General features: G+C 44.9%; 1 protein-coding gene and 1 pseudogene across 2 annotated transcripts in view; one reads left to right on the top strand and one right to left on the bottom strand.

Moving 5' to 3' along the window:
* The window catches only part of Adamtsl3 (ADAMTS like 3), a 276,853-nt gene that overhangs the window by 215,952 nt on the left and 36,740 nt on the right, over window positions 1-24,161 (bottom strand). For both annotated transcript variants that reach the window (XM_060367463.1, XM_060367462.1), the window contains exon 3: window positions 16,801-16,920. In XM_060367463.1, coding sequence (XP_060223446.1) covers window positions 16,801-16,920 — 120 coding nt within the window. The remainder of the gene's footprint in view (window positions 1-16,800; window positions 16,921-24,161) is intronic.
* LOC110563140 (large ribosomal subunit protein eL21-like) lies at window positions 7,119-7,611 on the top strand (annotated as a pseudogene).

Raw genomic sequence — 24,161 nt, 5'->3', positions numbered from 1 at the left:
AGCATGGCAGCAATTGATTAACACATCTTCAAATCTCGTTCCTTTTGGCAGCTGTATCTCCTCATCTTAACTTTCCTTTTTTAACATATTTGATAAAGAAACCGTATTATTTAGCCCAGAGCTTCTCAAGCCTTTTTCACTCGTGAATCCTAACTCAAGGAAATTTTACACAGCCCGGGAGTACAGGCGCACAAAATAACTACATAAATCAAACGCTTATTGATAATTGATCGTGAGGAAATTTATTTTAAAGTCATTGCTTGGTGTCCACATACAGTTTCCATTTCCTGCAGATCGGAACGCATGCTAATGAGATGAGTGTGCTTATTCATCATCATAAAGAATTACATCCTGGCTAAATGTTTTATACTGCAAGACACAGATCATCTTCAACATTTTTCAGAGATGATTAATATCTTCATACTGCAATTATGCTCAGAATGCCATTTCACACAAACCCTAGTACGAAAATATATTTAGAGCATCTTCAGCTACTGTTTGAAATTGTCCTCATCCCAAGCCAAAACACACTTTTTTTTTTTTAATGAAACACAAGTGAGCCACCCCAATATATGTTTCTAAAGTCAAGGATTGACAGAGCAGAATCCGGAAGACATACTATTTAGAGTTAGTTTGGCACGTGCTGGGAAATGTGCTTAGAAAACACTCAAAGTTTGTTTTCCTTAACTAAACGAGAATGTTTCTGTGAGAGCAGACAGCTCTGGATGTAAACACTACACTTCATGTCGCAACAGTCTCCTGAGCCGAGGTGTCTGAGGCAGCTTTGGTTGATGTTGAGTGACGCAGTGGCATGCGCAGTGCCGAGCGAGCATGCACAGAACCAAGTCACGTGGTGCAACATGGCACGCCCTTCCAGAAACATCTCGGGTTCACCAGGGGATTGACTCTGAGTCGTTTTTGGTCGCTACACATTCACAAACCTGTTGCAATTATTTTTTCAACTCTCGTGCTTAGCTACAAGAGCCCATATGGAGTTGCGGCCTTCGGTTTAATAAGCTGTGGTTCAGCCTGTAAAGTTCCACCGTGTGGAAACGTTGTCGATGGCCAACATGTAGCTGAGCTTTATTGTCTTATTTTCTCGTAAACGAGAATTTGCATCTAGCATGTCAATTTCTGGAGGGGTCGGGAGCATAGAGAGCAAGATACCACAGGGCACCATTGCTCTCTCCCAGCAAGAGCCCGAGTCTTGGTGGTTTGAGCTGAGTGTCAATGACTAGGCCCATCGGCCCACAAGAGTTGCACAATGAAGATGTTTCTCTATCGTTCCTTATTAACTAGACTGTGGATAGAAGTCTGGTGGTGGTGGTGGTGGTGGGTGTGTGTCTGTCCTGGTTATTTTTTCTGTTGTTTTGGTAAACACCGTGACCACAGGAACAGCTTGGAGAGGAAAGGGTTTACCGCACCTCACACTTCCTGGCCACGCTCCCTGGCTCACATTTGGCTCCATTTCTTACCTATCCAATGAGCCATCAAGAAAATGCACCCACAGACATGCCGACACACCGATGAAGGCAATTCATTAGTTGATGTTCCCGCTTCCCGGGTATGTCAAATTGACAAGCAAGATTAGCAAACCACAATGTATAAATGTCTGTGAGTTTTCTTTTGGCTTTCAAGATAACGAATTGGTTCTCAAGCACCCACCAACACTGACTAAATCACGTCAGTATCAATATTAATACAGTGATTTAAACACACAACACACTTCAATCTTATGGGTGCTGTTTAATGTATTGGTACTCAAACTGTCTAAAGTATGCTCCTAACTTCTTACAATTAGGCTCCTGAATTCTACCAAAGAGATTCTGGTAGTTTTCACAGTTTCTTTGTTACTTGGTAATCACATGATGGTTCAGGTTAGCTTAACATGCTTCCATCTCAAACTAAGCTATTTTGCAGAGTCCTGGTTCTTCCAAAGCACAGGATGAAAATCAGGATCTAGGATGAGTGCTGTCACTAGTGTTTGCATGCTTGTTTACTTGTTTTGAGGGCTTTCCAGGAAAAAAAAACAAGAACATTTGCCCCATTGTTTACTTAAGACAGAACGTTGCAGGGTCTATACAGGTATTTACGACTCAATTTGAGCACCACGGAATTTTGCTCAATTTCTTCTATTCTACATCAGCATCACCTTTCTCCTACACCAAGAATCTGGGTCCTGAGAAGCATCAGGAATTCAAAGAAGTCGCTGGTGTCCCTTGGGCCGTTCCTTTGTTTTATCAGACGTCATGTACACAACGGTCTCGGAGCAGCCTGCCAGTGCCTCTACTACTGATGAGATCCCTGGAGGGAGTCTAGCCTTTTATTTGACACGTTTTCCTTCACCACAACCATCTTCAGTCAGAGGATCCACGTTAGAGCCAGCTGGAGTCATTCTTCTCCTCTGTGTGTGGCTAACGCCACCAGACGAGGCCCCTCATTTCTGTTCTTTTGGTTTTGATTTTCAAATCTAAGCTTGTTTTTACAAATATGTAACAGTTTGCACAAACCCCAAATCAAATGTACCAGCTTCTGCTGCTCACTGCCATGCCACTTTCTTTTCTGAACCCCTTTACAACCAGCATTTCCCATTGGCTTCCATTATCTCCATACTGCATGCCGCCCTCATAGGCGGGCCATACGAATACCTATATATAACAATACTTTTGGTATATGTGTGGTTCACAGAAGGTTGTTTAGAGAAGGAAACTGTAATCACCACACACAGGCACCATTCCAAATGTTTCTCACACATGAAGATTGCCTCATCTTAGTTCTAGCAAAGAGAAGGCCTTCTCGTTCTCTGGTTGCAAAAGTTAACGCTGATGCAGCACCAAGCTACACCACTGTAACTGGTATCCAAGCCAGTACCTAGCATCCCACAAAGATTTCATCAACACCTACTGAGGCGTTGATGGGAAAAAATGACTGGTGCTCAAAGCTTCAGTGCTATCAAATGGACAGCAAACGCAAAAGGTCTCAGTTCGTGGTACCCCATGACTTCTTGAAGAGTGTGGTTAGAGCTTGGTTATCAAATACAGCACAGTTCCATTTAACACATACTTTAAAGCAGCATGGCTCCATCCAATACACATATATCAAGTCTGGAGAGATGGTTAAGAGCAGTGCCTGCTCTTTTAAACAACCTGAGTTCAATTCCCAGCCCCCACATGGCAGCTCACAACCATCTGTAGCTCCAGTCTTGAGGAATATGATGCTCTGTTCTGGCCTCCCTAGGCACCACGAACACACATAATTATAGACATATATGTGTGTAAAACACCATACACATATAAATAAATAAATAGATACAGATAGATAGATAAAACGTGTAAGAGAAGGTTCACCAATACACATATATCTCAGTATTCCCTGGGCCTTGTACAAAGACAAAAATTAAGTTTAAAAAAATCCTAGCTTTTTTCATAGGAGGGAAAGTCCATATGGCAATTTTGAACTCTGTAGAATTAAAAGTGAGTTTACATTAAGTCCCAGTAGGAAAGGATCAAGGAACTCGTCCAAATGGAGGAGAGGGTTCTCTCCTTCAGGTCTGTCATTTGGAGAGAGTTGAGACTTGGAGGCAGAGCAGCCAGAGACAAAGGTCAGCCCTTTCCAATAGCCACACCTCTGTGCTAAGTGTTTAGAGGAAAGGATGTCATTTCTTCTCTTTTACATGAAGAGCTTTAGAAGCATAACCAACTGTATACACATAAGAAAGAAGTCAGATAGCCTCCTTGTTATGACAAAAGATCAGTAAAAGTTTTGAAACTTTTATTGATTCCTAAAAGAGAACTCAGAATAAAGTTTTAGTTACAATGTCTTCTGGTCTTATCACTAGCTCTTCTGAGTCTCAGGAGCAAGCAGAGTAGTTACACAGGCAAGCTTAAGTCCTGACCCTAGGAGTAGCTAGCAACAAGATCTTCATAAGTCAATGCAAAAACAGGCTACTGCTTTTCAGAGAGCAGGACACCTTCTCTGACAGCTTCTGAAGAGGGAGCCTCAGCCATGCACTGTAGAAAACAGAGACCTTCACAGAAGAGTGTTGGAACCAATGGCCTCGTACAGGACATGGTGGAAAGGCATAAGATGTGAAGCTCAGTTTGGACACAGCACTGTGCAGAAAGAGATAAAAAGGGGGCAAGAATAAACCCTACCCTAAGACTTATGAGGCTTGGATTCAGTCTGCAAGGAGGAAATGGGACCCATCTAAGGATCCCATTTTTACCCATACACAAAGGCACAAGCACCACCAAATGTTCATGGAAAACGCAGCCCCTGTCTCTAAGAGACTCAGCCTAATGAAAAAGGAAATGACCACTATCCTTGGAACTTCAGCAGGGATAATGGAAAATGGAGAAAATTAGTAGAGAAAATGTCAGTCAAGGAAATGCAGCTCAAGGGAGAAAGGTGTTTGTTACGGAGGCTAATTTCCACACAACTCAAATAAAGTTGTGGAAGCCACTGCGCATTATCAAACAGAATGGGAAACCTGTCCAGAGCAACTGTGTATTTGTGATAATGTACAGTGATGGACATGAGCGAAGTGTTTTCTGGGAAGAGGCAATGTGAAGAGTTGTCAGTCACTATCCTGGGCTGTCTCTGCTGAGAAGCTCAACAGAAAGCCATCCAAACTCAAATCCTGATTGTGTCTGCTAGAAACAGTTCATGCCGCAGAGCTCCACAGAGATTGCAACTTGGAGGAAGAAGTCCCCCAGACTCACTCCAGACATGAAAAAGACCCCACCTTCTATCTGCCACCTCCCTACATCCACACTCCATAGGTTATATGGCTAGGAGGTAGAAGATGCTGTAAGAAAAAGAAATCCCAGAATAAAGTGGGGTGGATAGAAGAAGGAAGGAAAGAGGGAGTTAAGGTAAGGAAGATGAAAAAAGCAAGAGGCAAGGAGGGAGAAAATGAGATGGGCCTTGTCTCTCCTGGGAGTAGGAGTTGCAGCCAGAGGTGGGAAGTGAAGGTTGGGACATTTTCAGGGCAGAGTTCTCTAAAGGAAAAATAACTGAGCAGAAGGATGACCAAGCATCATCCTGTAACCTCAAGGGAAGGAGAAGGGCCTAAAAGACAAGAGCAAAGTGTTTGGAGCAGGTCATGCTGGGTCTGAAGTAGAGGAAGAACCACTGTAAAGAGAGAAAACACAGCAACTTAGCTGAATACACCCAACCTAGAAATGTACTGGTTGACACTGCAGAGAGAGTGTCCAACAGCAGAAGACAGTAGTGTGGGTATCTTCAGCAGCCACACACCTGTACCTCGTGTGTCCTTGAAATGTTCTCCCAAGCTCCATGGCCAGACCTCAGAACACTGATCTCACCAGAGGAGCCCAGCTCAAAAGTGGACCATAAAGTCCAGGCCAGAAAGTGGCATAGGAGCTGGGATTATCTTGGTCTAGGAAAACAGGTCATAGGCCACCGTCTAGCAGTTCATATAAACCTGAGATTAGGAGCATCCAAATGGTCCCTAAAGCAGAGAACAAAGTAGTCAACACTGCCAGCATACTTTGCCTGAGCTCAGCATCCTAAAGGTGGAAACAGTTTTCCCACCACCAGAAGAGACCTTAAGATAACTCCTAAGCTTCCTAAAATCAAGATCCAAAAGCACACAGCCAGCATGCTAAAACTCCAAGAGTGAGCATACTGAAGCACCCATGGGGTGCAACTGATCTCCCAGAGCCTTAGCTACCAAGAGCCTCTTTGCAAACTTGGCTTTTTGTGTTTTTGTGATGTAGGCCAGAATTAGCCATAGCAAAGGAAATGTTTCTAAACTCCAAATAAGCCAATCAAAACAATTCCTCAAATCCCTTGTGATGGGGAAAATTCCATTATTGCTTCTACACCTAGTCTTTCCAAGTTCAGCTTGGAGGGAATCAAAGATGTCTTTTCTGGCCTGGCGAGGCTCCCTCTGGCCTGGGCAGCAAAGCAGCATATCTTTGTTTTGTGTCTCTGTTGATCTCTAAAATCCACTCGCTTAGCTATGCCTGAGAACAAAGCATGGCAGTCTATAAGTCTGGCACTCATCTGGGAGGCTAATAGACACAGTAGCAAGAATGTTGCTTACTAGGAGGAGATGATGAAAGTGGCCAAAGTAAAGAAGCAGAGACAAGCAAAGGTCATAGTAAGGCATCCACCCTCCTGGAGGCCATTCCTCATGGTTTGGTGACTTTCCACAGCAGAGCTCAGAAGGCTACCTGAACACAAGACAAGAAAAGGCCCAACAAGTGGATCTGTACAACACTGATCCACTCAGCAGACACCCAGGAATCTATGAATGTAAGGGCAAGGACAGCACTGGCGAGTAGGAGACCCCTGATCAAACTGAGACAAATTGAGGGATAAGAAAACTGGAACTTTCTTTGATGTTAAAAAAAAAAAAAAGGTAAGAAGGTAATAAGATATACCACAATTTCTATATCCATTCCTCAGTTGAGGGGCATCTGGGTTGTTTCCAGCTTCTGGCTATTACAAATAAAGCTCTACAAACATGGTTGAGCAAATGTCCTTATTGTGTACTGGAGCCTCTTTTGGGCTATATGCCTAGGAGTGGTATGGCTGGATCTTGAGGAAGCACTATTCCTAGTTGTCTGAGAAAGCACCAGATTGATTTCCATAGTGGTTGTACAAGTTTACATACCCACCAGCAATGGAGGAGGGTTCCCCTTTCTCCACAACTTCTCCAACATGTGTTGTCACTTGAGAGCTTTATTTGTACTAGCCAGAAGCTGGAAACAACCCAGATGCCCCTTAACTGAGGAATGGATACAGAAATTGTGGTATATCTACACAATGGAATATTACTCAGCAATAAAAAACAAGGAAATCATGAAATTTGCAGGTAAATGGTAGGAACTGGAAAAGATCATCCTGAGTGAGCTATTCCAGAAGCAGAAAGACACACACGGTTTATACTCACTCATATAGACATATAATATAGGATAAACCTACTAAAAGCTATACACCTAAAGAAACTAATCAAGAGGGAGGACTCTGGCTAAAATGCTCAATCTCCATCTCGAAAGGCAAAGAGAAAAAAAAAAAGGTAAGAAGGTAATAAGAGTGTCCATTGGGCCTTTCTGCCACAGGCAGCCATCTTGCAGCAACTCAACAAGATGACAAACACAAAGGGAAAGAGGGGCACTCGCTACATGTCCTCCAGGCCTTTCAGGAAACATGGAGTTGTTCCTTTGGCTACATGCATGCGAATCTTCAAAGAGGATGACATTGTAGACATCAAGGGAATGGGCACTGGTCAAAAGGGAATGCCCCTTAAGACTTACCATGGCAAAACCATATCTGTCTACAACATTACCCAGCATGCCCTGGCCATCATTGTGAACAAGCAGGTTAAAGGCAAGATCCTTGTCAAGAGAATCAACATGCTCATTGAGCATATCAAGTTCCCTAAGAGCCGGGACAGCTTCCCGGAGCATGTGAGGAGAACGACCAGAAGAAGGAGGAGGCCAAGGAGAAGGGCACGTGGGTTCAGCTCAAGCCTGTGTCCCCCACGCCCCGCCCCTCCCCAGAGAAGCACACTTTGTAAGAACCAACAGGAAGGAGCCGGAGCTGCTGGAGCCCATTCCATACGAGTTCAGACTGATATAAAAACAAACAAACAAACAAACAAACAAACAAAACAAAGAACAAAGGACCTAGACTATAAGAAAAAAAATAATAAAGAGTGTCCATAGGAGGATATGAAGGGAAGGAACTGAAGTTAGAGAGCAAATAGAGTTGTCTGAAGGTCCAGGCTGAACATGTTGCTGGGTGGATGAAAGTAAGGGTTTCTGGGAGCCAGGGAGGACCAGAAATGATGGGTGTCAATGGAATCTGGGGATGTATACAATCCCTGAACAGTCTACATGTGACAACAGGACAGCATGGAGGAAAGATGAGGGAAAGACAATTTGTAAACAGTGTGGTGAGTGACCTAGATGCAGGACATCCGTCTCCAATGGGAAAGAGGCGAGAAGTCTGAGAAGGAAGCAGTGGCTTCCTGATGTCTGAGGACTGAGGGATGAGAAGTCACGGGAGGTGAGCCTTGTCAGTGCCTGAAGCAGAGAGTAGGCAGTTAGGACATGAACTTACTGGTCATGAGAGGACAGTGGGAGGTGCCGGGAGTGCAAAGCCCACGTGAAAGGATCAAAACAAAGGAGCTCGGAGCAAGGCATGAAGACAGTTGAAGAGAGGAGACAGTGGAGGAGAAGGCGTGCGTTCATCTAGGACTGTGGGAGATGAAGCGAGGTTGCTCCAAATGACCAAGTCTCAAAGTGTTTGAAAAAATTTTGCGGAATCTTCCAGTAAGGACTAGCCTGATCTCAGAGAGAGGAGTGATGGGGACATATCTCTCAGCATCTGCAGCTCCAGTTGTGGGGTGGGGTGTTCGAATTTGTCTTGAATGTCCCTACCCTATATCCACCATTTAATAAGCATGGCAAAAGTGTGAAAAACCAGCGCAGTGCCCCCAGACAGGTCTAGGACGAACAGTATAAAAAGAGAACGATGTCTGTGTAATTCAAGAGCTGGATCTTGAACTTCAAGGAACACATGAACTCACTGAACCTTGAGAAATAACCAGTTTGTGCAAAGCTCAGAGATAATGAAATTCTGAGTTCACATGGGCCAAAGTCCGTCACGTCACAACCGAGTGTTGCGCGTGCAAGGTTTTCTGTGATTGCTGTGTGCCCGAGTTGGGACAGAAAACACATCATTCCAATTAACGCCTTCTCCCACCAGACCATAAACTTGCTTTCTCATTAGGTGGCTAAGTCTTTGTAATATTTAAGGCACATGGCTACACTCAACCAAGATTACTCACTAAGAAAAGAATGAGCCATTCAAACTCCAATGGCTTGGTACTTATAAGAATAGAACACCAGTGGCTGGGAGGGACGTGGAAACTCTCCTGTGTGGAGTGCCCGTAGGTGGCTCACTTCGATGGGTGAAAAAGATGACAGAACTCCACACACCCAAGGGCTCGGTTCATCCTCCTTTACCAGAAATTTCAGAAGTTGCTATAAGCTTTCCAAGCTAAAAAAAAAAAAAAAAAAAAAAAAAAAAACTATTACAGAAATAACTTGAAAGTCCCAAGTGATGGTTTTGAGGCCTGCCAGCAGCTTAACCACAACACAGCTCCTGGCCAAGATGTCCGTGAAAAGTTGGGAAGGAGTTACTCTGAGAAAGATGTGCTTGTAGCAAACAGACTTCTTCTCCTAAGGAGGAATGCATAAATCAATAGTTAAATAAGGAAAAGGGAAAATTAGGTTTGGCATAATAGCATCAGGAAGATGACATTTAAGAGAAGTTCGGGGGTAAGGCTGCACAAAGACCTCATTATTAATATACTGTTGTTATTACTAGTTTTCAGAATTCATTCAAACATTTTTCTCATACTTTTCCTACCCACAGATTAGATGTAAGAAAGAAAAAAAAAAAAGTCCCAACTGTGCTTAAGGGCAGAGAATAGGCTTTTAGCTTCACTATGCCTGGCTGTGAGACCCTGGACAAAACATTATTTCTTCCTGGAGCTCAAATTCCTCACCTGAAGAGCCAGGTCACTGGGCAGCCTTTCAGCTCTGATAAGCATTTTCCAGGGGCCTGTCAGAGCCACACATCCAGCGCTCTGGGTCCCCAGCAATGCAAATGTAAGAAATACAGACTGGCCACGGTTCTTGAATGAAGACCTCACGTAAGAAGGCAGTCAGTGGCATGCAGGGAAAGAGCAAGAAGGATCAGCTTGGGTGGTACCTATGATGCCATTGTGGGAGAGTAAACAGTTTATTTCATCTTACATTTTTATAATCCACCATCTAGGAAAGCCAAAGCCAGAGCCCAAAGCAGAAACTAACTAGTGTTCAGAGGACACTAACTAATGCTCTGATTTTCTCAGCTAACTTTTTCACAGAGCATAGGCCCACCATCTGTGTAGGGGTGTGTGTCCCACAATGGCTGGGTCCTTCTATACCAGTTATCAATCAAGAAAAACTCCGACAGACTTGCCCACAGGCCAATCTGATGAATTCCTCGATTGAGCTTCCCTCTTCCCAGATACGTCAAGTTACCAACCAAGATTAGCAACCACAGATGTCACAAACACGAATTTGTGTGTGTGTATGTGTGTCCAAATGTAGAATCATAAGTGTGACTTCAAGGAAATTGTTGAAATTTTAAAGATGGCTGTTCAAGGTGGGATGAAAGAAGGCTGGAGAAGATCCTAGAAGTTAGATTTAAAGTTTACAAGTGAGTAGAAGGAAGCAGACGTGCCTAATGCCACAGATGTGTGATCCCACATACTTACGGGAGTTGAGTTCAAGGGCTCCCTGAGCTACTCCGGGAGACTCTTTCTCTCAATGTTCAAATTATAAAAAGGGCTAAGGATATGTAACTCAGTGAGTGAATGCTTGCATAGTATGTGCAAGGTCCCAGGTTTATTCTCCAGTGCAGGGGAGAAAAATAAGAGAGAGAGAGAAGGAAGGGGGTGGGGAAAAAGAGGGAAATATGAACTTGAAAAATAAGCAGTTACAGGAAGCAAGCATAGAGCAGAGTTAATTAAGAGCAATTTCAAATATGAAAAAAAAAAGGGTGAGTGCTCCCTTCCTCGCTCAAACACAGCCAGGAAGAGAAAACACAAATGCTAACTTAGGCACGGGGCATCTACAGTAGAGAAAGAGGCATTTACAGGGTGAGAGGGGATTGTGGGGAAGGACAGAGCTTGCCAGTGTGACGTCAAGGTGTTTTCCTTACAGCAACCCCAAGCTTACTTAGGAAGATTTGCCTCACCATTTGCTGGATGCCAGTTTCATCCTCCTGCTCACAACACTTGATAGTAAGATTTTTCTGCCCTTTGTTTATTTAAAGCCTAAAATTGACAAGGATGTCATTACAACAACACAGACACACAGCTTGTAGAGGCAATTTACACACCATATAAGATCACAGATGAGGCAGGCTTTCTAAGTCAGCTTCAGCTTCTACTTTGCCTCCTCTGTAACTGTGGCTTCAACAAGAAGAAAGCCTGACGCAACGATCTACCAGGCCTGGAGGACATGCCTCATCTTTTCAAACCCTAACAAGTGCTAAAGGACTAAAGAAAGCTTAAATTACTTAGGCACAAATTTACCCCATAACCGTTTAAATGAGCAGCCCCTGATGGAGAAGTACGATGCCTGTCACAGACTTGTAAACAGGTGTGCGCGATCATGCCCACATTCCTGTCTTCGGTGGATCAAGGTGACGTATGCAGGGAACAAGCCATCACCCTCTCCCTTTCCCAGAACACAACTGCAGTTCTGGAAAGGGCCAAAGGGGATAGACAGGACCCACATGCATCTGTTGTCACTGAACAAGTCTTTAGTGGATGAAACTCCCAAACCACCATGAGGCATGACAAAAGCATTTCCCCCTAGAGACTGGCTGGTAAGACCATTTTGGCCACAACCATGAGAGACAGTATCCTAGACAAATACTCTGTGCTCATTACATCTATGTGTCCAAAGGCTTTTACTCTAAAGATATGCTACCCAATGCAGAGGCAGTGCTGTTTGGGTTTGACTTTGAAGACACCATGATTCCTATTGAAAAATCAGGAGGGATGATAGAGCTGAGAAGATGCTCCTGGCTAAGCCCAAACTCCTGACATTGTTGAGTCTGAGTCCATAAAGCAATCCATTAATATCAAAGCATACTCTGCCGTTCCCTACAGCCCCCAGAGTTCTCCTTGATCTTAACAGTGGGATCAAGGTCTTTGGAAAAGAAGAGACTCACCCAGCAATCTGAGAGAAGCAGCCACAGGATTGTCTGGGAAGGGAGGCCCTGGGGGGTGGAGGGCAGTGGTGTTCATTTTCCAAATAGCCATGTGGATGTCCTTTGCTAAGTCATTTGAACACTTAGGGCCTCTGCCTCCCTGACTTGTGGAACAAGGTGTTGGGAGCGAAGTCTCCACCAGCTGTATGACTCTCCAGTTCTCTAAGTTACAGTTCATTGCTTTGCTGGCTAGACGGCCTCAGCAATCAGAATGAACCAATTAACACGGCAGCTGCAATACTCTCTTCGTGGTTTCAAAGCTAGACTCTCTTTTTTTTTTTTTTTTTTTTTTCACAGTGGAAGGAGGGAAGATCGTGAAACCCACTCACTCTGCTTTGGAAAACAGTAGAAGGATCTGAGGTCCACAGATGTCAGATCACTGTTAAATTACAAGCTCATTAGCTGGAAGTAACATGAAGGCTGCCTGGCCAGTCCTGCTTGCAGCCCAGTGGGCAGCCGACTGGCTTCAGGCCGTTCTCTCCCTAGAAGCTGCTTCCACTCCCGAATAAACCACGATGTGGCTTTTATGTGTCTCATTAAACACAGCCTACATCACAGCTGTGCTTTACAGGCCGAGGGGTTATTAGTTTTCCAGGCACCTAATCCAGGAGACATTTGGAAAGTGACCTAAAGGTCTTCGGGAAAATGTGCCCAGGATAAAGTACTTTCAAGAGTCCTGGGAGAGTTGTTTCCAAAAAGCCAATGTCTCCACACCTACCGCCTGCTTCCTATTTTATCGAATGAGTATTTTGTAGGGAGGAAGAGCCTGGAGAACCCACCTTTGCCCCAACCACTTTACAGTCAAGCCTCCAGCTTCATTTGCACAAGAGCTTTGTCAGTCTGGCTTCAGGCCGCAGTGAGAGCAAAACCACCTCTAGCAGAGACACCCAGGCCCAGCGGGTAGGTTGACAAGCCACTTGGCAGAGCCGTCCTGGGTAACAGCCAAAGACACCACACCTCTTGCTGGCTGTTACAAAGCAAACACTGCCACACCCCTGCCCCAGGTATGGAATCTTTGCACAGGACTGTCCTGCAAAACATTTGGGGACAATCTGAGAATTCCTTCGAGGGAACAACGGTGGATGCCATTTGTTGTCGCCACCCGGAGTGCTGCCATTTGTCTCATCCCAGACAACCTGTTACAGCGCTTCGGCCGATGGCCAGACACTAAACCGTGTGTGAGACTGAATCCAAAGACTCGTTCAAAGCTGTCAGACACCGTGATAAGTGCAAGAAGCCAGACACAGGTGAGTTCTTGCCATACACTCTGCCTATATAAAAGCAACCTGAAAAATAGGCAGAGCCAGCCTACCCCGAGGACAGAGTCAGAGGCCTTTGACATTCTTGGATGCTGGGTACTGATAAGAAAAGGATGCAGGGACCCCTTATGGAGCTCGGTGTTCTATTCCTTCATCTTGGTAGTTGTTCCACAGGTGAAAAAAAATACCAAAAATCTGTCAAGTTCTGGAAGTCAGATATGCCTTCATTTTTACCATGTGCAGTTACTCCTCAAGAAAAGCTCAAGATTTATTTTCATTTGTAATGAAATGCATGTGCCAGAGGCCAGAGGAGCGCACTGTGCCCCCTGGAGCAGCAGTTACAGGTGAGCCATCTCATATGGATGTTGAGAACCAGACTCAGGCCCTTTGCAAAAGCAGTACATTCTCTTAACCAGGGAGTTCTCTCTCCAGCCCCAGCAAGACTAAATTTAAAATGTTACTTGGGGAATCCCCCGACATGAGAGCAGGTGCTGCCTATGAATAACACTGCCAGCAGTAACAATTGTTAGACCGAATGCTCACATGTGCAAGGAAAACAATGCATACATGATCACCTTGAAGCACACAGTCTCCAGAAAGCGATATCATCAACGTTTCCACTCCAATGAAGACCAACCGAGAGTCAGAGAAGTAACTTGTCCAAAGCCACATACAGAAAATGGCCAAATTAGCATTCAAATGTGAACCTAAAGCAGCCCAACCTCAGAGCTTTTCTCCTTAATTGATGTTAAAGTTTGTTCTTACAGCAGCAAGACAGAGGTTTGCTTTTGCCCATTGTGAGGCTGGTCACGTTTGATGGCGCCATCTTTTCTGACGTCCCAGAGTGTAGGACATCACAGGGCAACCTGCATGTTCAGAACTAAGGGGAGAGAGAATGGGTGCCAAGGCGGGCTAACAGGGACCAGGATTAAACCTTGACATGCATTTGGAAGATACAGCCAGTGTGCGAGCGCCTGCTCTTTTCCCCTTTAGTGGAGGAGCACGGGTGCCATTATTGGCTCGCTGCTTTGGGTCTTGCCCCTTCCCTTTAAGAAGTGCAGTGTGGAGGCAACACAAAATGGTTTTACGTGCTGTTCACTGGGCTTCCTGGAACAAAGTGTCCCGAAGTAAAAATCTCCACTTTCAGGATCTGCTTTAGAACATTTGAAAAAATTAACAGGGACTAGTTCCTCCTACCCACCCTTTTTATATAGTTGCTTTACTACATATAATACATTTGTGGAACCTGCAGAAGGCATTAGATACTTTAATTATTAAATATATAGCTACTTACTCCAGACACTCTGTTTTACTCCTTACTGTTCCTCACTTGGTTTCTCCAAAGTTCTCATTTGAAAAACGGTTGGAGCATTGATTTCTGGCTTAGAGAGAGCTATAAGCTACAGGTCTTCTGAAGACCCACAGGATAGAAAGGCAGAACACAGCTTAATGCCATTTGCGTCTGTATTGCGGACCAGCCCCAAATGGCTGGGCTAATGATGCAAACCTACAATCAACTTGGCTCAGCCCAGCTCCCATGGATGAGTTGTTTTGGGGAACTTGGGAGAAGTGATTGAATGTTGAACTTTTCAGTTAAAAAAAATTAATCTTGTCTCATTACGCCCCTGTGATCTGTGAAGCCATGTGGTAACAGGGCATCCTCTGGGTCACAGCCCTGCCCCTCACTGCCCACCCCAGATGGAGAACTAAGCATACCAAGGGTAGGTGATTCAGTAAAAGCCCCGAGGATTGGGAATCCCGGGCAACAGGCTTCCCCAGCTGTTCCCCCTGCCCCAGGCTTTCATCTGCACCAGACTTTCAGACTGGGGGAGCCTTGAGTCCTCATTCTCACCCACAGCCCAGGCCAGATCCAGCGCCCCAGAGCTGCTCCCTGTGCTTGCATCTCAAACACACCATGTCAACTGATTAAGTCCCTCAGAGCTGCTCCTCCTGAGACCTGTCTTCCTAAGTCCGCCTACACCAACCTCATGGTGTTGGCCTTCGACTACAAAGCTAAAGACAAGGCAGCTGGTCCCAGAACCTGACCCTCCCCTTTATGTCACCATGTGCCAGGATGTGATGCCTGTGCCCACCTATTCATCACTTTGGGGCCTCTAGTTGGCAGAGCCACCCAGGTCCCAAGTGGGTTTAAATCTCCACTTTCTGTTTTCTACCAATGCCCCTGGAATCCAGGTATTCAGCTAGAACCCTGCTTTTGGCAGAGCTGGCATTCTAGGTCACAATTTGAGGTGATCTGAAAAACCTGTCTAATCTTAAATGTGAACATAGTGAATTGAGATTGAAAGGGAATCGTAATCTAATAGGACCGATTCCTCATCACAGTTTAACTCTCTAGTTAGCCTTTGTGAAGTGAGTTACACACACACACACACACACACACACACACACACTGCATACATAGTCTGTTTCAGCCTAAGCAATGGGCTTAGTAAATTAAGATGCTGATGCTCCTACAAGAAGTTGTAGGGAGCGCAACGGTCCATGAGCTCACAGATGAGCACCAGGGAAACCAGGAGTGTTAAACATGCAGGACTGTCTCTTCAGTGGAAAGATGTATAACCCCTTTTCCCACCCAGAAGACTAGGAAGGGAGGTGGTTAGTAGCCCGGTAACAAGTACCATCTGTAGAGACAGTCCATGCCAAGCTCCCACAGCCAGGACCGGAAGTGGCTAATAGTTTAGGTGATTTTTGCATTATCTGTATAGTCAGTCTCCCAACCTCCCACAACCAGGACCAGAGGTGGCTAACAGCCAGATGAGCCCTGCACTATGTCTGACTGAGACCATGCCAGAACCTCCCCTAGGCCCTTGAGATAGCACGTGTCGTCTCTCTCCAGGACCCATCTTCATGAAGGTGGCGTGTACTTTGAGGAGCATTTCAACGTAATCATGCCTCCTTGTGCGCAAAGGATTGTGTTACACCAGGAAACTTCTTGCCCCAAATTGTAATGTACTCAAACATTCTTACAATAAACTACCCGATGTCAGACTCTAGAAGTTTAAGCCAACATGAGTTTCAGTTGTGTTGAACCGGATTTCCTTCTTGCCTCATGTGGCTCAGTACCCCACCTCATAAGAAGTGAACTGGAAGCTAAGAGGACAAAGAGGCAAGATCTACACAGTCAGCATCCTCGGATAATTCCCTCTGGGAAAATAAATATAGTGATAGTGAAAACGTCATCTCTCGTGAGAGCAACAAGAGTCATTCTTGAGCCAGTGTTCCAGCAAGAGCTGAGCTGTACACAGGACAGGAAGTAGCTACAGCCAGAGGCCTCAGGTTCCTGCAGGATGTCAAGGATCTGTTCCCAGAGGCACTGTAGATGCTGTGTGTGCGCATGCACAGGTGTACGCGTGTCTGTGTGTATCTGTGTGCACACCTGTGCTTGTGTGAAGACCAGAAGAGACTGGTTGTCCTCCTGTAGCACTTTCTATTTTATTCCCTTGAGACAGTCTCTCACGGAACCCGGAGCTCCACATTTACCTTCTAGGCTGACAGCCAAGGGGCCTCACTGATCGGATGGTCCTGCACCGAGCTTCCAGGCACAAGGAGCCACACGTGGCTATTTGTGTGGGTGCTGCTGGCCCAAACTCAAGCTCTTCTGCTTGCACAACAAGCAAGCACTCCTATGCACTAGGCCTCTCCCCAGCCCCTTACTGACATGGTAAGGTAGGAAAGGCAAAGCCCGAGGTGAGGCTTTTTTTGGTTGTCTTACCTGGTCATCGTAGCGATAGGTGAGAAACTGTTCCCCTGTGGTGTCTTCAAGGAAGCTTCCCTGAGGAGAAAGTGCAAACTCAGGAAGGAAGTAGGCTCCAGGAGACTTCTCTGCTGCGGCCTGAAAAGCAAGGTCACTTGGTCACAAATAAGACACCAGCAAGGACCCTCTAGGAGGCAGAGTCCAAAAGATCCCACTACAACCACTCTCCCGCCAAGAAGAGAAAATCGGCCTCTGAGCAAGGAACAAGGTGAGGCACAATCCGATGTTGGTGCCTGACACTTTAGACCAGGATATCCCAAACTAGCACCCATGCCCCCTTACTCTCTCCTCCTCTGTGCTGCAATGGAGGCACGTAACAATTACTCGCTCAAATCCATTGCTATAATTAAATCTCTTTAAAAGAGATCTGTCTTACTCTTATTTATATGCACGCCTCCTGTCTGTGTGTGTGAACATATACCGCTCATATGTAGGTGCCCAGTGCCTGTCTGTCTGTGTGAATGTATGCCACACATATGTAGCCACTCCAGATCCTGTCTGTCTGTATGAGCATATGCCACTTGTATGTCGGTGCCTCAGCAGGCCAAAAGGGGGTGTCATATACCCTGGAGAGGGGGTAACAGGAAGTTGTCAGCTCTGTTACTGACGGAAAGCTGAGAGTTGGACTCGGGTCCCTAGAAGAACAGTTTAAGTGATCTTAACTGCCACTCTCTCTCTCCAACCCCCTAGAACTAATTTTCTTTCTCTCTCTCTCTTTCTTTCTTTTTCCTTTCTTCCTTCCTTTCTTCCTTTCTTCTTTCTTTCTCTCCTTTCTTCTTTCTTGCCTTCCTTTGTTCAATCTTTCCCTTTTTTATGTGAAAGATTGGGAGATTTTTTTTTCCCCAGAACGCAAACAAAATGTGTGGTCACTACAGAAACTGTAGAAAATGCAGGCTGCTAGAAAAGACAACAGAAAGTCATCCACAACCCTGCAACCCATAATAACGATTTTTAATTGTTTTACCATATTTCCTTTGAGGCTTCTTTTTCTTTTCTCACAACAGCCTGGTAAGTTTTCATACAGACCCTTGCTTAAGTAAACCTGCTTTACAGAAAGACTCCACTTGTGCCTCAGGAAAATCACATTTGCATGTAAATCAGTGGTCTGAAGCACCAGTGGCTCGGTCTTCAGGAGTCAAGACATCTATTGTGGAATATGCTTCAGGTAAGATGAGCCTGGACTCACGCACACACGACCCTGGCAGAGTCAGCCAAGAGAAGCTGAAGGGTGTGGAATGTGTTCCAGAATCCCTGCCTTGGCTCAGCCAAGGAGGGATCCAAGGCCAAGGAAGTGACATCCCCCTTGCTTAGTCTTCTCAGTCAACACTCTTGGAACAACCACAAATAACACCCTGAATGGAAGCACTCCCCCCTGCTTGGGGAGGAGCAACTACGAATCAGAGGAGGAGATCAAAGGAACAACTCCAAGGAAACTGCTTTCCGAAACAGGAAATAGTAGGGCAAAAAGCGCTCCTGATGCCTCTGTTGTCGCAAGTATCACCTTCAAATACCGCAGCACAAGCTTTGCTCACAGTAGGACCAGGGATGAAGGATTGAGGCACCCAAGAGGTGGAAGCAGGAGAATCGGAAATTCAACAATATTCTCGACTATATAGCTTGTCTAGATCAATCAACCAATCACCAGTCACTCAATCGGTCAATCACTCAATCACATTTATTTGAATAATAAACTTGAAAAGAAAAATCAGCACGCAATAGTCTCACCAAGACTCTCCTAGGCTGGACAGCACCAGACAAAAAGAACTGTGAGGGTTTTTTGGTTTTTTTTTTTCCCATAAATATCATTTTAAGTTAAGTTTAAATTGTTATTAGAGATTTAACACTCCTGTCCTAGTTTGCTTTCTACTGCTGTGATACAACATTCTGAGCAAAATCAACTTGGGGAGGAAAGTATTTACTTAGCTTAAGCGTCCAAGTCAGGGTCCATCATGGAGGAAAGTCAGGACAGGAGCCTGGAGGCAGGAACGGAAGCAGAGGGTACAGCCACTTACTGGCTTGTTCCGCATGCCTGGCCCAGTTTACTTTCTTATACACCCCAGGAGCACTTCCCTGGGATATGGCATCACTCACAGTGGGCTGTGCGTTTACACGATGGAATGCTACTCAGCAAGCAAAAACAAGGAAATCATGAAATTTGCAGGCAAATGGTGGGATCTAGAAAAGATCATCCTGAGTGAGGTATCCCAGAAGCAGAAATACACACATGGTATAAACTCACTCATAAGTGGATACTAAAATCTGTACACCTGAAGAAGCTAAGCAAGAAGGAGGACCCTGAGTAAGATGATCAGTACTCACTCAAAAAGATCAGTACTCACTCGAAAATGGGATGTACATTGGAAGAAGGAGAAAAGAGGAAACAGGATAGGATCCTACCATAGAGAGCCTCTGAAAGACTCTACCCAGCAGTGTATCAAAGCAGATGCTGAGATTCATAACCAAACTTTGGGCAGAGTGCAAGGAATCTTATGAAAGAAGGAAGAGATAGTAAGACCTGAGAGGACAGGAGCTCCACAAGGAGAGCAACAGAACCAAAAAAATCTGAGCACAGGGGTCTTTTGTGAGACTGATACTCCAACCAAGGACCATGCATGGAGATAACCTAGAACCCCTGCACAGATGTAGCCCATAGCAGCTCAGTATCCAAGTGGGTACCCTAGTAAGGGGAACAGGGACTGTCTCTGACATGAACTCAGTGGCTGGCTCTCTGATCACAGGCCACAGAAAAATGCAGCCAGTCCTGATGAGACTTGATAGGCTAGGGTCAGATGGAAAGGGAGGAGGACCTCCCTTATCGGTGGACTTGGAGAGGGATATGGGAGGAGATGAGGGATTGAGGGTGGGATTGGGAGGAATGAGGGAGGAGGCTACAGCTGAGATACAAAGTGAATTAACTGTAATTAATATAAAAAAATTAAAAAAAAAGAAAGTCTGAAGAGCCTGTAGGAGTCATCTAGGCCTAAAACTTTTACTTTACAAATGGGTAAAATAAGGCTTTGCATGTCCATCATCGCCAAGCCAGGCCTACCCTAGAGATGGAATGTCTTCAGTCTTGGGCAAACATCGAGAGACCCATTTCATTGACCATTCATTCAATATATTAAAGACCTTTTAATGCCTGGTACACATCTCCATGCTGTGAACACCATGAGAAACATGAATGTTAAGGTCCCTATTGTCATGGAGGTAACCTTTTTAGTGGAGAAGATACATAAATAAATAAATAAATAAATAAATAAATAAACAAACAAGAAAAAATTACCCAGGGTAATATTACAGTGGGCAAAAGGGTGCTGGATTATTGGGGTTTGGTCTGATTCTGTGTATTCTAATGTTAATTACTCGCTCCCCCCAAGATCTGTTTGCTGCGCAGATGAGCACATTGTTAGTATACCTCCCTGTCTTTGTTGTGAATCTGCCCAGCTCCAATGCTTTAAGCTTATAAAATAAACCATAGTTTCTCTGTGTCAACTATTTTGGAAGCTACTGGAGTGAAAGAAAACCGTTGCTTTAGTAATTAGCTTTTTACACTGGATTTTTAAAGATGAGGGCTAGCAAATCACCCCTAAAAACATGGTATTTGTCGACTTCCTAAGACAGAGAGAGGAGTAGCATACAGAAAAATCAAGGATATATATTTTGGCCAAATAAAGAGAAATCCTCAAAGGCCTCACTTGGAGAGGAAATCAGTGGGCTTGAGGTACAGAGAGGAGAGCAGTGTGGCTGGATTTAGTGTGGACCAAAAGAAAACAGTCATCAGTGGAGATGGAAGGAAGGAAGGAAGATGCAGGCCATCCAAGCCTCCTAAGCTACCAGCAAAGGGGTGGAGGCCCACAGGAGACCATTTGAACACTGACTGGTCTGTGGAGAAGGGGCTAGAGGAGACAAAGCTAGGGATACAAATTCAGGCAAAATTTTTGTTTCCTTGGGCTGGAATCATTCTTTCAATGAGAAGGAGCAAGGCAGAAACCTGAGTAAGAAGCAAGCATGTATGCCAAAGAGGGAGGGAGCAGGATATGAGCAGCCCAGGACCCCCCCCTTTCCCCTCCCTCCCCCTCATCACTTCTCCAGGGTTCGGCTTGAGAAGCTACCTGTAAAGGAACTCAGTGGTGGGTGGTCCCGAGGCAGGAACATCTGTCGGGAAGATTAACGCACGCGTGATGTTGTTTGAGTCATGGTTAGTCTGAAATGCCTATGTGGGAGAGCCTGAGACAGCTACAGCATATGCAAGGCTGGAAGTCAGAGCAAAGACTTAGAAATCTTTGCTTAAGTGTGTGTGTGCGCGCACAACACACACATACACCAGGAGAGAATTGTATCCATTCTTACTATCATTGATTAAAATTTTACAAACACACACACACATGCAGAGAGAGAGAGAGAGAGAGAGAGAGAGAGAGAGAGAGAGAGAGAGCCACAAGCAGAAAGAAGGCCTCTCCCCATACAGAGCAATAACTCCAACATTTGAAATTCAGTAGAAGGGAGGAAGGGAGGGAGAGAGACACAGAGCGATTTAAATTATTCAGCAACTAGAGATAAAAAGAAGGAAAAAAAAAGTACTGGATGGTGGAAGGATTAAGCATCAGAGTCTTCGTTATCACTAAGATGAGACTTGAGGAAGACAAGACTGGAGAAGCACCCACCGCGTCTGGGACCAAGGAGATCTCTTGACAAGAGCAGTTACCATGCAGTGCCAGGGGAAATTGCGCTGGGTTTAGGAAGTGGCCTGGACTAGCGAGAACGGATACCACGAAGAGAGACTTAGATGGGGCCCAGCGAGCAGAGCACGATGCAACATGAAGAGTTTTTAAAGACCTGAGATTCGGGAGCGTGCTTGCGCTTCCTGGACTAACCCAGTAATAAGAATGAAACAATAGACGTGAGGTGACTGCAGGAGCGAAGACCCCCAGGAATAACAACCCGTGCGGCTGGAGAGAGTGCTCACCAGTCAGGACTCTTGCTGAGCAGGCAAGGGTACCCAAGTTTGGATTCCAGCATCCACTTGAACTTGCAGCCACACACACACACACACACACACACACACACACATATGCACACACGCGCACATGCACATCCTTTAAAAAACATGTGTCTACCTCAAGAAAAATAAGAGATCATTTATTCTGAGCCAAGTTTCAATATAATCAAAGACCAAGAATACACACATTGAGGCGTGTTCCAAATTTGTCGGTGGAAATATCAGCTGGATAGAGTACCGTGAAGTGGAGAATCTCTGCTATACATTTCAGACACTGTTCTGATGGCATCCTTAGCTCTGGGGCCAGTGAAGAGTTTAATAGTTAAAGAGATGTTAGGCAAGATGTGGGTGGACCACAGAATGACCAACAATAGTCAAGATAATCTGGCTCTCGATCTGCAACATTCCAACTCTCCACAATAGGGAAATTCAATCAGTCATCCTTACGGAATCTCCACCACACCTGTGGCTTCTTCCTATGAGCTTTAGAAGGAAGCAAGGTGGGACCTGAAAAGTGTCAGCGTTTTCCTGGAACCACCACTGGCTTCTCAGACACGTGCTACTGCCCCAGTAGCACTGAAAAGACAACTGCCCCCAGGGTCATTCATCTGTCCCCAACACCCCCTCTCTTCCTGCACCTTTCTTACCACTGAGCACATGACCTCTCTTGGGCTGCATGAAAGGGACTGTCCTCAACCTGGATAAAATCTCCTATGGTCCCTAACACCACATCCTCTGCAGCCAGAGGGCCTATCTGCCCGATGTCTCCATCATTAGAAAATCAAGCACAAACCCTTCCAAGCTCCAGGGAGCCTTGTCCACATCTCCTTTAACTCAGATCAGGGAGCTCCGAGGCCTCCTCTCCCTTCCGAGGTCCATCCTGATGTTGTGTTTTGGAGCTCTTTTTTAAAATCTGAGCACAGTAACTCCACTAAGTGTGTCCTCGGCACTGCCAGAAGTCTAGCCTAATAGGGGAGGGAGCTCCTTTGAGACAGACCGTGTCTCAAAGGAGATGAGCTGAATTCACAAGGATCACACTCAAGACTGTTCTCCAGCATAACACATACATACATATACACATACACACATACATGACACATGCATGCATACATGATAGAGCACACATACACAACACATGCATATATACATATATACATACACATACATGCATACATGACACACATACACATACATACATGACCCATGCACACAAAGAAATACACACATGCATACATATTTATATATGACACATGCACACATACATACATACAAACAAGCATAAATACCTGCATCCATGTATAACACATGCACAAATACATACATACACGCATACACACACATACTTTTTATTAAAAAGAATGAATTTTTACTGAGCAGCAAGTTACATTGCATAACAATGACTGAATTGCCAAAGCCTCGGTGTATTCTCCAATCAACTACAATCCTGTAAACTCAACAGCATCCTTTGTTGACTTTCAGAATCTAGGGGACAATTTTTTTTTATTTTTTACTTTGAAATGTATTATTCGTGTTAAATTGATCTGGAAGTTAGTAGTCGGTTGACACAGGAAAGCTCTGTACATGCGTGTTAAACGTAACTCCCCTTTCTTTGTTTACTTTTCCCCAAGCAGAACAGGGGATTAGAATGGGCAGCAAGGCACAGAACGGTGGTTTTGCAGATGACTTGCCTCAGACCTGCGGAACTTAGCTTACACAGAAGCCCCACTTGTTTATCATAAAGATAGATTTGTATCACTGAGTGTTTGCCTACTCATTTTTGTTTGTTCACTTATTTACAATTTCAGTTGAAATAAAAATCTATACAATATATTCTCAACAGGCTTTTCCCTCCCCAACTCCTCCCAGTTCCCTCCTTCCTCTCTACCCACCCAACTACACACCCTTTTTTCTCTTTCTTAAAAAAACACAAACAAACAAACAAAAAAACACGAAGAAGCAAGCAAAATAAACAAAGCAAAAAAGGGAGTAAGAAACACAGAAAAAGCCCACAAAAACACAAAATTAGGAACCATAATAGATAAGCAAAAGACCACTACCACCACCACCAACAACAACAACAACAAAATTGCCCAAACTCAGCAACAGGAGACAGACAGTCTGCTGACACCCCTTTGAGTTGGTTTTGTGCTGGCCACGTCCTGCCGGGCATGGGGCCTGCCCTGGTGTGGTGCCCTGAAGTGTGACTCCATTGAAAAAAAAAAAAAACAGTTTTTTCCTTTATAGGAGGTGTCAATTTTGGGTAGATTTTTGGTTAGAGATGAGAGCCCACATCCCCTTTCCCCCTTCAGTGCTGAAACCC

This window comes from Meriones unguiculatus, chromosome 14 (assembly GCF_030254825.1).
Source record: "Meriones unguiculatus strain TT.TT164.6M chromosome 14, Bangor_MerUng_6.1, whole genome shotgun sequence".
Classification (NCBI taxonomy): Eukaryota; Metazoa; Chordata; class Mammalia; order Rodentia; family Muridae; genus Meriones; species Meriones unguiculatus.
Note: the sequence above shows the minus strand (reverse complement) of the source record. Positions and strands in the feature narration are given on the sequence as shown.